The 17,415-nt window shown below is 33.8% G+C and overlaps 4 protein-coding genes across 5 annotated transcripts in view; 3 read left to right on the top strand and 1 right to left on the bottom strand.

Annotated features, from left to right (window-relative positions):
* fdl (beta acetylhexosaminidase fused lobes) overlaps nt 1-17,415 on the top strand; it is a 147,403-nt gene that overhangs the window by 125,767 nt on the left and 4,221 nt on the right. The window lies entirely within an intron of this gene.
* On the top strand, nt 744-1,689 carry LOC149481815 (centromere protein X-like). The gene is made up of 3 exons (XM_089704881.1): nt 744-995; nt 1,072-1,266; nt 1,477-1,689. Exons 1-3 carry the CDS (start codon nt 912-914, stop codon nt 1,492-1,494), a joined length of 297 nt encoding a protein of 98 aa, XP_089561007.1. The 5' UTR covers nt 744-911; the 3' UTR covers nt 1,495-1,689.
* On the bottom strand, nt 4,038-7,812 carry Phax (phosphorylated adaptor for RNA export). Its single transcript, XM_089705331.1, has 6 exons — nt 7,615-7,812; nt 7,144-7,398; nt 6,572-6,929; nt 6,207-6,298; nt 5,888-6,074; nt 4,038-5,572 (listed from the first exon to the last, which is right to left on the bottom strand). Exons 1-6 carry the CDS (start codon nt 7,675-7,677, stop codon nt 5,316-5,318), a joined length of 1,212 nt encoding a protein of 403 aa, XP_089561457.1. The 5' UTR covers nt 7,678-7,812; the 3' UTR covers nt 4,038-5,315.
* On the top strand, nt 10,164-15,979 carry LOC149481813 (putative beta-hexosaminidase fdl). 2 transcript variants are annotated; one of them, XM_089705098.1, is made up of 5 exons: nt 10,164-10,307; nt 11,841-12,016; nt 12,721-12,905; nt 13,250-13,444; nt 14,298-15,979. In XM_089705098.1, the coding sequence occupies exons 1-5, from the start codon at nt 10,164-10,166 to the stop codon at nt 15,977-15,979; spliced, it is 2,382 nt and encodes a 793-aa protein (XP_089561224.1). The 2 variants fall into 2 exon arrangements, with proteins under 2 accessions (XP_089561224.1, XP_089561225.1); XM_089705099.1 differs by lacking the exons at nt 10,164-10,307; nt 11,841-12,016; nt 12,721-12,905; nt 13,250-13,444 and adding an exon at nt 14,159-14,226 and having other exon boundaries at nt 14,296-15,979.

Genomic DNA, 17,415 nt, shown 5'->3' with positions numbered 1-17,415 from the left:
TAATCAGATGGGTGAAGGTCGACCTTACACGATCTCCTGTACTACAATAGAAGTAATATATAATAGTACTCCTAATGGTAAGTTCGTTTCACGAGTTTTAACTTAGAATTGTAATCTTCGCCATTATAAATTATGATGCATATTAAAGAATACTAGATGTACCTCCTGTTGGTCTTATCGTGATGATATAATATAGCCTATAGCCTTCTTAGATAAATGGGCTATTTATCACCGAAATAATTTTTCTAATCGGATCGTAGTCCCTGAGATAAGCGCGTTCAAACAAACAAAATCTTCAGCTTTATAATATTAGTACAGATTAGGGGTTATAACTAGCAGAAAATTTCTTTAGCGCTGGCCCTAAAGAAATTTGAGAGAAAGACACAGACAAAAATAGGTAGTTGCATATCTGAATGCACACTAATCCGTTTCACAGTTTACTGAAAGGCCGGAAACACTCCTGCAACCGTACACTGTATAGTGTATAGGTCTTGTGGGTGATTAAGGGCGGCGCAAATCACCGCATGACGCGCCAGGTCGTTTGCCCGCTAATACATAAAAAAAACTGAGCGCTACAGTTAAGCATAGCCTAAGCCCTAATAATATTATTTCATAACACAAAAGATTATTCCTTGCCGACTTCAATCACAAAAATCTTCGGTTTGTTTTTTTAGTCTATGCAATTTCCAATTTTCCACCTGACGTGATCCGTGTTGATTGTTGACATGACAGTTGACAGATGACATTTGTATTTGTATATGTTTATCGGATCGCGGCTGTCGTATTTTGAAATTCGCCGTTGTTTTAGTAATAATTTATTAGTTTAAACAATAAAATAAGTAATTATATCGTTTAAGAAACCTATTAAAATCCACTCATTCATTTGGTATAAACAGAACTGTTATCCAGCTATGGCTCGTTACAGCAATGAGAACAAGGAAGAAAATATTGATCCGGCATCCATTTCATCAAATGTTAAGAATAATATAAAACAAGTACATATAAATACATTATGGTAAATCTTTGGATATTTATTAAATATTTCAATTCACTACTTCAATCTTTTTATAGGAAATTATTAAAGAGCTTCTTCACGGATCATTCCAAGACAATAAAACAAAACTCGGTAACGATGCATTGACACTTGTAGTTGAAGTGGCGAAGTGTCTCGTTACGGAAACTTGCTTGAGGGCTTCCAGCCAGGCGCTTAAAGAGAGCTGCGACAGAGTCGACATTGAACACGTTGAAAAGTGTCTACCACAATTGGTTCGTAAGAAAAATTAAAACAGATTTTAATATACGTTTTCGTCTCATTTTGCATTGGAGGCTTTTAAAGTCTCGTCGAAAAAAATAAGTCGTGATATACTTTATTCTTTATATAATGAACTGTGTGATACACGCATAGTATTAATATTAAAAAAACAATAATAGTGAGATTTCTCATAATTTACTAACTATCCTTATTTTTTCTCGTAGATGTTAGATTTTCCATGAGCTTTTTCTTCACATCTTGACCCATAGTGTTAATTTGAAGATCGGAATGCTCCACACCTGACTACACAGTCAGCTAGTGTAAGATGTGATTTTGTACCTGTTTTATTTTTAAAAATATATTTTGTAATGTATGGAATTATTTTTGTTATGATAATATGATAAAAATTAGAGAATAAGCAATAAAATATTCTGAATTTAAAAGGTTTTTAATTTACCTTTTATACTTTGAGGACAGCTTAAAATGAAACAACAAAACATTTTCTACAAAACTTTATTATACAAATATGTTTCCCTATGATAATAACAGACTGTACATTAACTACACACAAACTTAAGATACATGTAAAAAATATAGCATTTTGACAAGTTCTTCCAACATTGTAGTACCATAGGCATGGTAGAAAACAGGACCATGCATAGACATTTTCCATTTTCAACTACATCATTACTTTAGATAATTTTACATGATGCTCCATAAAATGTCAGTGGTGATTTGAATAAAATGAAAACAGAACTTGAATAAGCTAAATAATATATGCAATAGACCAGCATTATGTTCACCATTTTACAATTTTGTGAACATTTGCAACATACAAAATATATTCAATCATCAACAATATGCATAAGAGACCCAGTGAAAAAATATATAATATTTCAATAGTTACAAATTAAGTGAATTTCTATATTTATTGTCTACAATCTACAGCTTTATAATACAGCCAAGTGTTACATGAATCACTAATTGTGACAGGTAATTCAATTATTTTTACTGTTATAAAAATAAATTTATAGGCGGATGAAAGATCATAATGCCCAAACCATAGTAAATACAGAACAAGTAAGTAATCTTTATAGTTAACAAAGGTACATCTCGCCGTTTGTATATAAGCGCCGCTCATGTACGAACACAAGCTTGACGCACGCACACAGACCGCTCGGTTCCTTCTCATGAACCATTCTATGAGTGCCGCGCCATTGCTGTGATCAATCGATTTTTGTTTATACAATTATCAACGTGACAAGTGAAAACCCTGCGCTTGCGAGTTTAGGTACCGTGCGCTCCTAAACGCCGGGAGTCGGCCTACTTGTTCTTTCTATACTATGCCAAAACTGCAATACTACTCTGGATTTGGGGTTATAGTTTAAAATTTTAAGGGAACTATTTAGATCATATGCATTGAATACTGCTATTTTTTCTGTAACAATTTCTACCAAGTTATTGTTTCAGCATACACTTGGAACAGGATTTATTTAGTCTTTTTTATAAAAATAATTATTATAGTATACTTTAACATTAGGAATCATTTAATTAATATCGATACTCATGCTAAATCATAATTTCTATAACCTAAGAATAAATAAAAAGCAACTCAATATTTGTGCTGTAATATGAAATAATAAATGTGCAAACAATTAATTAATTCTTTACATCTATACTAAAGCATTTTAAGAGCAAGAACTGAAGGCACCTTGGAATAACAATATTTTTAACAGTTTTCACTGTAACATTTTAGATACAAGAATGAGAATTTGCCAAGCTGTAAGAAGCAAGAATTAGCTTCAATAGTGGAGTTTCGTGCAAGAGCCACATTGAAACCCGTCTAATGACGTATCAAAAGGATAGATAGATAAATCTCCATCAATTATGTATTTTAAAACGGCAATGGCTGCTCATAACACGCACACATACACGAGTCAGGCAATTACCTGACCAAGGTATTAGGCAATAGGCATGACGACAGTATCCATAAATGATCGTATTAGTGTTTTTAAGGGAAAATGTATAATAAATAAATTAAATATAGCGACTTAGAAATCTTAAAAACATTAAGATTAATGAGATTATCAATAAAATAAAACATTGAAATTCTGAAGTTCGCCATTTTGACTAAAACACGCGTGACGTCACGCATAAGTAAACAACTCACGTCAGATGTATTTTGTTGTTATGAATATGTTGAGAATACGCATTTTTATTTATTTTCTATTGTTTCACGTATGCTTTATCGACTCAGAACAAAAATATAATTGCGAATTCACGAATACATGGTTCGGGATTCTCCGCGCCAACTTTATACAATAATTTCTTATTATTTTTTCGCTTGAAATAATTACTAACACATTTTTGAGCATTATTTTTATGTGGATTCACACTGCAATACTGCACACCACTTATAAACTTTGTAATTCGTTTCTATAACACATATTAAATAAAGACTTTTTTAGTTTTCTTCGCAATGCGTACAAATAATTACGTATTTACCAAAGTTTGACGTCACGCCTACGCCATGACACCTGCGAGCTGTTTTGGCACAGATATTAAATATTTTTTGAAAAATGGCTTTAATCTTCGTTAAATTTAAGTATATTACCGAAATATAGGGTTTTTCTTGTATAGTTAACGTATACACACATTATGGAAGGGAATTTCAAAATCTTTCGTCATGCCTATTACCTGACCAAGGTATTACAGTAAAGTAAGCAGAACATCTATCTCAATCATTCCAGGATAAAATGAAAAACTTTAAAACTTATGTTTCATATTTCATTAATTGAATAAGTATTAAATTTGGGCCTGATTTTATGATGGTATGTATTTCTTTTTTCAACGTAGAACAAAAAAGATTTATTTTCGAGAAATCTACAAAAGATAAATAACCAATTTACCAACCGCGTTTCAAAGAGTTACAGAAAATAACTCCTTTGCAGAAATACTCAACCCTTTTTTATATTAGTATCAATAGTTAATTGCAACAAGATAATGCAATGAGTTTTTGCCCTTAATTAAGTATAAGTAACAAAAACATCAAACACTTAACATTAAGTATAAAAGTAAAAATAGTATATTTAGTATACCAAATATAGTAATAGTAATAATATAAGAAGGTCGCAATTATTTTTACTACATTTAGAGCGGCCGTACACGCAGCTCGAGCAGTTAACGGCTGAGCGACGTACACGGACTGCTCGAGCGGTCGGTCGTTGACTGCTTGAGCTGTCTCTACCAACCGCGCAGTTGACGGCTTGAAGCGGTCGCGACTGCTCGAGCAGTCCGTGTACGGCAGTGAATGAATGTCTATAGTGCACCGCGCGGCTTCAAGCCGTCGGTCTCAACTGTTTGAAGCGGTCTGTGTACGGTCGCCCTTAGATCGCACTTTTCACATCTCTGCAGGCACTGGAGCTAACTTCTACACAAATATCGGGCCAAACTACATATGTATTCAACTTTAACTAACACTTTATCGTATAATAAATATTATATAGCAACATTCAATAATCGTGATATCCATTCCTCTCAGACAATGTTTAAAATTTCAATATACAGTTCAATATATTCTCGAGACATCCAAATTTCAAGTACCCGGCGATTGATATTGCTAGTCTACACAAAACTGAGAAGTTCAACAACGTTTTATATCTATAGACCCCTGTCTATCATAATACATAACAAATGCAAACATTTCAGTCTCACGAAAAACAATACAAATTGACGAGTACTATACAAGCACATTTATATTACAAGGATCTAAGGCAATTGGGCCGCAGTAAAAATCACAGCCCTGGGTGCACTTATGAATGCATTATTACCTCAATCAATGAGGATTTATACAAATCAGCAGAGTAGAGCACACACGAGCAGAAAACGTTGGAGTTAAATGCATATTTCTGGAAATGAACCTCAAACATTTCCCCATTAATTCCCGGTATCTAATTATACCAATCTCTACCCCAATAGGACTCGACATTCAACTCATTGCCTCTACTCTGTCGAGACACAGTCGTAGGATAATTTAGTTCAATATAAAAAAAAGCACCAAAATTTAGAAAAAGTCCATTTCATCGTTACACATAACCTCCAAGTAATCTCCGTCTTCATATTCTTGTAGTGGTCTCGTTCTATCGGGGAGGGGGGAGTGTGGTCGCGCGGGGGAGGGGAGGTGTTCTTGCTCGGGCGAGTGATCGTCAGTGTCGCTCGAGCACTCGCGGGCGTCGGTCGCGGGTGAGGGTGGCGGGTTCGAACCGTGCTCCGTTTGCACTGTCGCTTCACCCCGCGATAATAGTGATGGCAGTTCGGAGTCTGAAAAGAAAAGCAATATTAGAAAATATTTTCATCACAATATTTTAGAATTAATTTGTGACCATTAAAGTCATATTGCATGCATAATGAATAAAAACAATATCTGTAATCTACTCTCTAGTAAATAATGCAATTAAAAGTTATTTTTACAGAGAATGTCCTTTTTTTTCCTATGTATTGATCTGCAATCAATTGTAGGCTAGGAACTGATATTTGGGTTGGGTATGTTTTGATGGTTAATCATGTAGGTCTTTTCAGGCAACACATAAAATAATTCAGAATTTCTTAATTTTATCTTTATTGTTTATGAATTACCTGTAAGACTTTGCTTCAACTGTTCCATGACCTTTTGGCGACTCTTAACGCGGCCCTTCTTAATTTTTCGCGCCGTTTCCTTCCGATCCTCATTGAATATCTTGTTCACCATGGCTTGTGATACTTCATCATCTCTCTTCAAAAGGAAGAAGTATACACCTCCGGATGTCCTACGACGAGTACCATTCTGTAATTCAATAATAAATTAAAACACATAATATACATATAAGAACATCTCTAACTAAGTTTTAAAGTCATTATTAAAAAAATATTTTCAAGAGAAAGTTATTACAATAAAAATCATAAAATATCCACTAACCATAACAAGCATTCCACCATCTGCTTCTACTGTTTGTGTTTCCTTATAAATTTCAATCGCCTTACTTGCCCCCAGCACCTCCACAATCCTTGCTGTAAGAACATATAAAGGGTCTATTAATTATATGAATTTTTAAAATCGTTTTCAAACCAAATCTAAATGAAGTTTGGCAAGTTTTGTCAAATTAAGAGGACAATAATTTATTTGATGTGTAACAAAAAACAGGTCCTGTATTCTATCAATATTAAAAAGAGATGTAAACAAAACAGGAAACTGACTAATGACTATCGTAAATTGTTAAAACAGGAGCACAAAAAACTCAATCATACAGATACTAGTATACCTATTAAAAATAAAATATTTACCAATTAGATCCTTCTTCTCCTCAGCAAGTTTTTCAGCTATTTCATTGGCAATACTTTCCAAAGGATCATCAGGTGTAAAAACTAAGTCTGGCAGTAATCTTGCATTCTGTTTCTCTTCCGGAGGTTGGTGGCTGTTCACACGCTTCCCTAACCTTAACTTCACATTGGATCTGTCCGAGAATGTCCTTTTATTGTGACTCTTATTGGCGTGATGATTTTCATGATTACTACTAAAAACTTTTTTAGAAATATAGTTATCATCTAATCTATACTTAATGGTATAATCATAAGACTCAACGCCATATCTGCTTTTCTTTGATACATCACATGTAACCATATCTTCAGTCAAAAGGTCTTCCTGGAAATTATATAAAAATTAAAGCTTGCAATAAAAAACATAAGGAGAAGTCCATAATTTAGTTATTTATTTCTGTAGATTCAATAAGAAATTAACAACTTTTGTAGTGCAAACAATAATTATTTAGTAAACAAAACATAATTCAGATTTTTACAAGACAAGTGCATTATTCTCACTTTTGGCAAAAATATGTAAAATAAATTGGGTTTAATACCTGCAAAGCTTGGCACCATATATTGTATTTGTTATTGCGCCCTGATTGGGCTTGTGGCTGTGGGCGTCGTGGTCTCAATTTAGTGCGTTTCGCGCGACGCCTTGGTTCATCGTCCGACTCAGAGCCCGACGATTCGAGCGAAGCCTCATCGCTTTGCTCGTCCTGAATCTGCATATTTACTAAAGAAGGCGGGTTGAACACTTCTGGACGCTCCAAAGGAATATAAGTGCCTTCTTCCACATCTGAATCCTCCAACTGAGAACACAAATAGATGATGCTTAAAACTATTTACGCACTAAGCCCTTCCGAATTATCAATTCTAGATATTAGTAAAACGATGCAAATTAACCACAGTACCTAGTAGTAAGTAAATATATCGAAATATCTTCTCAATATTAGAGATATATCTGAATTAAAATCAACAATCTAATTATTTTTATTGCACAAAAAAGTAATGAGAAATTGTTTAACCTCGCCATCTTCTCGTTCTTGGGTTACTTCAACTTCCAATTCTCCTTCTGTAGTCGACATCATTATCTATAAATGCTCTCCAGATATAGTCGTAAAAGCACATGAAAGTAATTTATTAGTAGTTCAAGAAAGCGATTACAAAGACGAATCTTTGTAATCGCTTTTCGCTAGTCGCTAATTTTGACATATGTCACTCTAAACAATAGACAAAATATACCACAGATAAATATAAAACAATTAACACCCACGGATCCAGACGCTTAAACATAATAACAGATAATAAAGTACACATTAACAGATAAATAAAATAAATTTATTTTATGGGGTTTTTCTTTTTGCTATGACTTTGTTTTTTATAAAGAAACAATAGATTCATGATCACGATTCACCAATATTCAGCGTTTATTTTTCCAATTATCGCTTTCATATAGCGCCTTTTTATATTACAATGATCACCGAACACCACACCGAACACCTTACTAGTTTTATAATTTATTGGGTACGAATGTTTTTTGGAGCTAAAATAAATGACCTACGTATCTAAATATTCTTACGGATCATTTTCACAGTCGTGTTCGTTATTCGCCTCGTGATCGATGATAATATAGGTATTAGACGCAATATTCACATAAGTGTGACGACGTAAACGACTGGTTGACTTATATTGATTACGTTTGATCCTGCATTTACACATTCAACTCAACGATATATTCAAACTCAAACTCAAACATTTATATTACGAACATTCGCATTCGTCCCGTTCCTGTGGTATTTCCGGGATAAAAAGCCTATGTCTTATTCGGGGTCTTCATCTATCTACATACCAAGTTTCATTGTAATCGGTTGAGTTGTTTTTACGTGAAAGAATAACAAATATCCAGCCTCGCAAACTTTTGCATTTATTATCTAGTAAGTATGATATAATCTACTATATAAAAATAAGTCGGGTTTTCCTTCCTGACGCTATAACTCCAGAATGCACGAACCGATTTCCACGGTTTTGCATTCGTTGGATAGGTCTCGGGCTCCGTGAGGTTTATAGCAAAGAAAAAGTGTCTCTGGTGGCGAAACGGAGTTCGCCCGGTTTGCTAGTCTGATATAATATTAGAAGGATATAAGTGTAGATATAAGACTTATATCTACACTTAGTGTTCAAAAGCCATTGAAAATTAAATCGAAAGAGTATTTTTAAATCTCTAGTTTATACGCACAGAATAAATATTATTACTCTATACGTCCATTCTGACTTCTACAATTTGATGGTTTCCTTATAAACAAAGATTTTTAATTCATTTCGGTATTTCTCTAAGGGTGAAACCAATAATTACTATCACATAACATAACTTAGATTGAAGCTGAATTGGTAATATATAAAATATTTATGTAAGTGGATTTTAAATATTTTTTCTGTCACTTACAGCATGGTAGTAGTACACATACGAACAGTAGCGCAACTCCCTACATGTCGTTTATAGTAACGGCTCACTCACACTGCACACAACAGACGCATCAATAAACGCACAAGCTTAGTGTGCTTATCATTACCAAGCTATTACCTATATATAAATCTCGTGTCACAATGTTTGTCCTCAATGGACTCCTAAACCACTTAACCGATTATAATAAAATTCGCACACCATGTGCAGTTTGATCCAACTTGAGAGATAGGATTATAGTTTAAACATGTAGGTACCACGGGCGAAGCCGGGGCGGACCGCTAGTAGTATATATTCACAAACGAATAAATAAGTACCTATAAAACTTCCTACAACATTTTTAATGTCATTTGTTTTTCACGTAGTTATATTTGGAATAAGGGGAACGGAGGCTCGTATCCACAACCCCAAGGATACAGGCCTCCGTTCCCCTCACAGTTTTCAATCCATTCCATTATTTCCGCCAACCTTTGCTTATCCTTTAAATATTCTATCTCTATAACTTCTATCGGTTCTAATCTTATTCATCTATCTATTCATCGTAACTCGTAAGTATCTAAATCAAACGTTTTTAAGCGGTCTTATTAATTGGCACCATTTTTAGGGCAGCATTCGAAGCTGTGAGTAAAACTTCATTACGACCACATAATCGCGAATCAATTATAGATGTTCGTTTTACACGTCTACCCAGTGAAGCACCACCAGACGACGATTACGATCCCAGAGACCACAGAGTGCCAAAATCACCTATAAAGCACGTAAATTGTAATGTTTTATATCGAAAAACATAAAAAGTAGTCGTTCGTAGGTATATCATTGCCTTATCCACGTAGTTATAGGAAATTCTCATACGAATGTTCCACAAAACTCATTTATTATCCTAAAATCGGTCCTTTGCGAAGTAAAAGAAACCCCCAGTTTCAGAATGGTGTTTTCCATAAAGGAAATTTTTGATAAATAAAATTGTTATGAATGTTATCACTCGAATGAGGAACAACGAACAGCAGCATCTTTTCATGGCCTAGTTCCAACACTAAAATGATATGGCATAGTCGTTCGGTACACACCTGGCACGGTATTAATTTAACTAATTTGTTTTTTTTCAGACCATGGATGGCTTATTTCAACCTCATGCGAACAACATGGGGCGCTGGGGTTTTGGGTCTACCGTTGGCTGTCAGCCAAGCTGGGATAATACTTGGCCCCATCATGAGCTCATCTTTGGGAATTCTTATTATACACATGCACTTGACTTTGGTAAGTTTTTAAATATATTAAATATAAGTACAAAAATAACAGTAAATTCAAAAAGTCTATGTTGATACAATTTTTTTCAGCTTCGTTGTCTAAATGAAATCAGCCGTCGACTAAAAATCCCATATATTTCATACAGATATGGTTTTCGAATAGCTCTCTTGCACGGCCCTTGGATTTGCCATGGGATTGGTCGCCGTGGACCGTGAGTTATTTATATGGACAATTTTACTAAATTATTAAAAATATAATTCAAAAATTGTTCCACAGTTCAAGAAATTATGAAAAATGTTGTTTACAGAATGATAATAGCAGTGTTTATGTTACTTAGCCAATTAGGAATTTGTACAGTGTTCGTGATATTCACGACGGATAGTTTGAGGGATGTAAGTAAAGATGTGTTTATGTACCTGTAAGATGTAATATTTAAAATATATACCTATGTATTAAGATTTTAGATAGAACGGAACTGACAACGATCAACAATGCACATAATTTCTTTAAAGATGCCAAGTGCCAACAACATGAAGTAGAAAATTTTTATTTCCTCTTATAATTTCGTCAAAATTGTGTATATTTTAAATTTCTTTGACTTTATTTTACCTTCCTTTTTTACGACTTTAATTTTAATTTCATGTTCTCAGATAATGGATTGGCCAAACTCAAAACCCGCAATATTAGCTCTACTAATACCGTATTTACTCCTCGAATATTTTATGAAGACGTTGTCGGTTGTCAGCTATATATCTATGTATGGTAGAGATTTTTTGTATAATTTATTATATATGATTTCACAAACTTTTACAACGAATGATTCATTATATGATTTCACAAGCTTTTACAACATAACTACATTTATGAGCTGAAAATTGATTTATACCTACATTGAAATTGATTAAAAACACTTTAATAATAGGATAATAAAATAATAATGTTAGCTTGGGCCTTGCGCCGAAATAGGAATATCTGATTATGAAGAAAAATAGTTTACAACAGTCAACAGAGAAGTTACAAACTACTTACCTACTTCGCTCTACCTGGTGGTAGAGCCACACTACATCGATCGAGTTTCACGTATAATAAGTATGTATATTAAATAGTATATATTTTTCAGGCAATTATCTGAACATGGCTGGTCTAGTGTTGATTATCTACCACATATTCTTAGCACCTCATGGACATTACGTTTTAGCATCAACGGATCCGTTGGCGCTGTTTTTTGTAATCGGGACGTGTTTATTCAATTTATCTGCCGTTGCTGTGGTAAGTACACTACTAACTACTTTACAGTAGTTTACAGTAGCCTATTATTCATTGTTTCTTAAAAAATGCTTCCCAATATATAATTGAAATATTTTAATTTCTAAGTATTTTTATGAAATACCCGTCCAAAAAATAGCGACGTTGGTAGGTAAATTGGTGAGATCAGAAGATATAAAACAATTTCAAAATTTTACCCTGATACTGCTCGTTTCAAATTAATAGTGTTTATGGCATTGGCACCTTTAAAAACATGATACCTTATTCTATTTATAGGTATTATCCCTGGATAAAGCTCTAAAGGACCCCAGGGTGTTAACAAAACCGTATGGTATGGTTACCATAGGCATGCTGTTGCCTACGATATTCACAACTGTGTTCGGGGTGTTGGGATACTGGTCTTTCGGCACTATGGAGGAGAATGTGCTACGATCTCTACCGTTTGACGATTAGTAAGGGATTGATACGTTCTGCGTTATTTATCATTGTTTTGAATTTGGTTTGACTTAAAAATTATTTTAAAATAATTTGGAAAATCCAAAAGTGCACGCCTCATAATTTTTTTTTAATAAATATTTATTAATTATTATTTTTGTTTATTTAATAACAATTAAACCACATCGAATCAGACCCTGAAAAATGAAAGGGTTCTATTCCTGAGCATACTCAAGCGTAAGAGAAAAAAAAAGACTCGATTAGTAAAGTATTTCGGTCGCTATCGTGTTAACAAGAAAAAGGATCCGCACATACAGACACACGGACGTCCAAGACAGAACTTTTTTAAACTGTTTTTTAACTAGTTTAAATAACAAAAATGACATCAAAAATATCATGAACGTTAAAAATAGTGTTTTTTCTTAATATGTGTGTGTATGTATTATCTTACAAGTGCAATGTATGATACATAAAGACATTTTAAGTTTGAAAAATCAGATGTTTTGCGCGAAGTGACAGTAGTACCCACCTCAACGCTTCGCTTATGAGGCGTGCAATACACTTACTACACGGTAATAATATTCTTTGTAAATACATTATACATAAGACATAAGAATACAGTTTGTTAGCGCTAAGCCATACTTTACCAAGGGCAAAGTGATAAAGAAATAATTACCAATTTGAAATAATTTGCCCATCTAAAAGCTCTAATTAATTTCAGTTCAGCAATGGCAGCAATAGGACTGTACATGGTGGCAGTTGCATTTGCATATCCCATTCAATGCTACCCAGCGACACAGATGATTATCGAGGTGGTAAAGAACTGGCATCCGTCGGATGAACTTTCAGAAGAAACATTGAAAACTATTGAGACTACTGCGAGACCATGCTTCGTTTTAATGTCATGTGAGCACAAAATAATACACAATATACCTAAACTTAGAACATATCTATATATAATTGTACAGTAAGTATCTTATTTTTTAATATAAATATTGTTTTTTTTTAAGTGGCATAAATTCAGGTAGTTGGTACCTGTATGCTAGAAATTATGCGTATTAATCCTATAATACGCAATATTTCCACTATTTCCAATGTGAAAGCTTCATATTTTGACTTAGGTATTCGATGAAATATCTAGTGATATACTTACTTGTCTGCTATTATCTAATTTACATTAGCTACGATTACTGAGCAGAATCATATATGTTATATTCCTTCTTCCTGCTATATATTCTATTTTTTTTCAGTTTTCGTTTGCTATATGATTCCAATCCAGGGAGCGTTTGTTGCGTTTGTTGGGAACCTCTGCACGACAATGCTGGCGATTGTTTTTCCCGCGCTTATGGAGCTTTGTCTCTTTTATCCAGACCAATATGGAAAACACAAAGTGTATCTAATAAAAGATCTTATCATAGTAACTTTCGGATGCATTTCGTTTGTATGCGGTGTCATTTTGTGCAGTTATCTTATTTATGTGAGAGTGCTATCATTGCACGCGATTAATAATCCTGAATTTTATTAAACTATTCTCTTTAATGCTCTTTGTATTATTGGTTAAATTTAAAATAAATGTCTTTTGGGTAAAATATTGTCTTCTTTTTTAACACTATCCTGGACCTCGATATTTGTAGGTACCTACTGAATATTATGTTCATAAAATTACCTACGGACTACGAATAAAATTGCGCTATTCTTGTAGATTAGAGGAATTACAGTAAATAGGGTACATATATTAGAAGTTCAAAGAATAAAAAGTTATTAACTACCTATGTTTTTTTTTCACCGATAGTTGATTATTATACAACTCTAGTCTGATTGAGTAAACTGAAAAGAATTTTTCAAGAAAAATCCTTCATTCATCAGAATTGAGTTTAAACACAAGTTTAAACAAAATATGAATATTCGTCGAGATCGACTATTCTCCTGGAATCTTTACCAGAGACTTTACCAACATAACATTGACACTGGTTTTTGTCATAACATCCAAACGTCTTAAAATGAAGCATATTGCGAAGCTTTTATCTACAAGAAGTGAAAACAAAATTGTTAAAGTGAATATCTGTTATATTTCATGAAAATTAACAATAGAGAATTATATTTAGGTTTATTGTAATAAATTAATTCCTCTATAGTGTATGGTACGATAAGGATACGATATGGAAATCCCAAACAAAGAATTGCTTCTACTCTTTCTAATAACATTTCAATTTGCTGGATTTTCTGCGTGAGTTCCATGATTTCGGCGTATAGCTATTATTATTATCAATCCACCAATTTATTTGTTTCCTTTCAGAGATAAGTTACCGCTTTGGACTTGGGATTGCATTAACGATAGATGTGTACCATCGAAAGCAACTCTGTCAGGAAAACTACAGACCCTAATAACATGTAACATGCTATGTGGCTCAATGATGCTCTGGCCGCAGCCAACTGGCCGTGTTAGCTTATCTGCAACAGCTGTGCCTGTCCGTGCTGATTTATTTCACCTCCAAATAATTTCGTTTCCATCTAGATCAGTACGGGAACACGTACGTGAAGCTTTTGAAATATTTAGAGATGTTTTACGTAGATTGGAAAATCAAACACGCGCATACGAGGATTGGAGAGCCGTTTCTGTCAGAGTCGCCATCAATGAAAGTGGCTCTTTAGATCCGAGGCTTCGTCTAAATACAGATGAAAGTTATCGATTTAAATTACGACCGAAAAATGGTACAAAGAGATCTCTTATAATAGACATATTTTCCAATTCATTTTGCGGTACACGTCATGCCTTTGAAACAATATCGCAGCTTATCTGGTTAGATAAGTATGCAGGATCGCTTGTTATGTTAGAAGCGGCCAGTGTTGATGATGCGCCACGTTTCAAATATCGAGGACTGATGTTGGATACCGCTCGTAATTTCTTTCCACTAAATGACGTTATAAGGACTATTGATGCAATGGCCGCTAATAAGTTAAACACGTTTCACTGGCATGTAACTGATTCTCAATCATTTCCACTACAGTTGGAAAGTATTCCACATTTAGCCGAGTACGGAAGTTATGGCCCCGGAGCAGTATATACCAGTGACGACGTACGAACTGTATCACGTCATGCAAGACTTCGAGGAATACGTGTTTTATTGGAGGTAGATCTACCAGCTCATGTGGGAAATGCTTGGGTTTGGAGCTTACACAAACGTGTCAATAACATGATCCACTGTTTGGACTCACATCCTTGGTATGAATATTGTAATGAACCTCCTTGCGGACAATTAAACCCGCGTAGTGTTGAAGTTTATGAAATTATAGAGCGTTTGTATGCTGAAATCACTCAACTTACGGGAACAGATGATATCTTTCATATGGGTAACGACGATGTCTCACAACGCTGTTGGGTTGAACAGTTTAACACTTCCGATCCAATTGATCTGTGGTTGATATTTACTCAAAACGCATTACAGCGTTTAGAATCAGCGATGGGAAAGTTACCAGATTTAATTATCTTCTGGGCAAGTGAAATGAGCAAACGTATTAAACTTGATTTGAAAGATTATGTGCATAAAATAGGATTGCAGGCTCGCGATGTGACATGGACGCAAAAATATGTTAGCGGAATACGAACTGTGATATCCCACGAAGATGCTTGGGATTTAAATAGTGGCTACGGTTCTTGGTATGAAGAAACTGGGGGTACAATATACAACTCATGGCAAAGAGTATACGAACATAGACCTTGGAGCAGAAAATCTATTAAATGTTTAGAGGGAGGCGAAGCAACCGTATGGACATCAACTTTAAGTGCTTGCGCGCTTGATCCAAGAATTTGGCCTCGAGCAGCTGCTCTGGCTGAAAGGCTATGGTCAGATCGAGCTGAAGGTGCGACTCGACCAGTATATGCCCGGTTAGACATCCATCGTTCACGGCTTAAGTCACGTGGGATACAAGTTTCGCCTTTGTGGTCGACTTGGTGCACACATAACCCATATACATGCTAACTAAAATGTATAGAATTACGGTTTATTAGGTATTAAATAAAAAGTCATTATCATCATTATTATAGTTTTTAGTTTCAATCGTTTGGTTACTTTTGCAGTAACATATGTGACCTAAATGTCCGAAATGCAGTGTATCTAAAGATACTCTGGTTCCTGTTAACATTTACCAAGACGGTGAGGGTCCTTTATTTATCCTTTTCAGGGCAGTTTTGCTAATTCATCTAGGTAAGTTTATAATAGATCACGACGATTTGGCCAATGTTCATTACGAGCGATAGTATGATACATGACTGTTTGTTATAGAAAAATAACGATATATGTATAACTTGCAATCGCTTTGGCTTTGAGTAAATCTATTTTTTGGGAAACGTAAGTAGGTACTACATGAGGAATTTACCTCGCTGTCGATAGCTTAAATCTATAGCCCAAATAATCTTACAAATAATAGACATTGTTTATGACTTACCGACTTGTTTTCAAGCAAACACTGGTATTTGTTAACATTCATTGTGAATACCTAGCTGAATTCAAGATTCATAATGTATATTATCTCCTCTGCTTCTTCTCTGTGTTCTACCGGGCTACCCTAGTTGACATTTTGGAAATTGGAAGACTTCTTATGTTCTGTTACATAATTTAGGTGTAATATATAATTATACATTTTAATAATATGTAAATTTAACTTTAAATTTTCTATTTATCTATCTATCTATCTAAGCATTCGAATGCCATAAAACTAAAATATCGAATTCATTAAATGGACTATTCAAATTTTATATGAATTCAACGAACCAATCCTTTCTAATATTAGTGAGTTCAAACAAACTGTTTAGTAATTTTAGGACATCTATAGATTTAATAAAATATGTTTCTGTTTTGATAACCCTAATGACGGAAGAACGGATGTGACGTAAATATCCGGATCCTGTTTTTGCAATAAGAAATCGAGAAATACGAAAATATTGGATAAGAATAAAATAAGAAAAATAAAAATTAAATATTTATTTTTAAATTTCTTTTTAAAATCCTTAACTACAATTCTATTCTATCTAAAAGTTGGAATAATATTAAAAAGTTTTTAAAAGTTCCTGATTCGGATACTTGTACTGACTTTAATATAATGTGAAATAGTTATTTCATGGTATTTTAACGAATTCTCACTTCCAAAATTAATAAAAGCTAAGAAATTGTAAATATAAAACTATTGGGATAATCACGTAAGACTTTTTATTACAGAAATAATACTTATAACTAAATGTAATGTAAAATATCCGAACATACATTTAAAATTCTTTGTACAACCCTAACCTTCAGGAAAAGGATATGACGAAATCATTTATTGTCTATGAATAAAAAATATTTTTTTAAATAAATTTAGGATTAATTTATTTTATTATTACTTACCATTGTTTTCATATTATCCGTCTTGAAACTTC

Source organism: Colias philodice, chromosome 16, assembly GCF_061535455.1.
Source record: "Colias philodice isolate Cphi_HAF_F1 chromosome 16, ilColPhil1 Martin Lab GWU primary, whole genome shotgun sequence".
NCBI classification, from domain to species: Eukaryota; Metazoa; Arthropoda; class Insecta; order Lepidoptera; family Pieridae; genus Colias; species Colias philodice.
The sequence above is the reverse complement of the archived record's forward strand: the minus strand, read 5'-3'. Positions and strand labels throughout refer to the sequence as shown.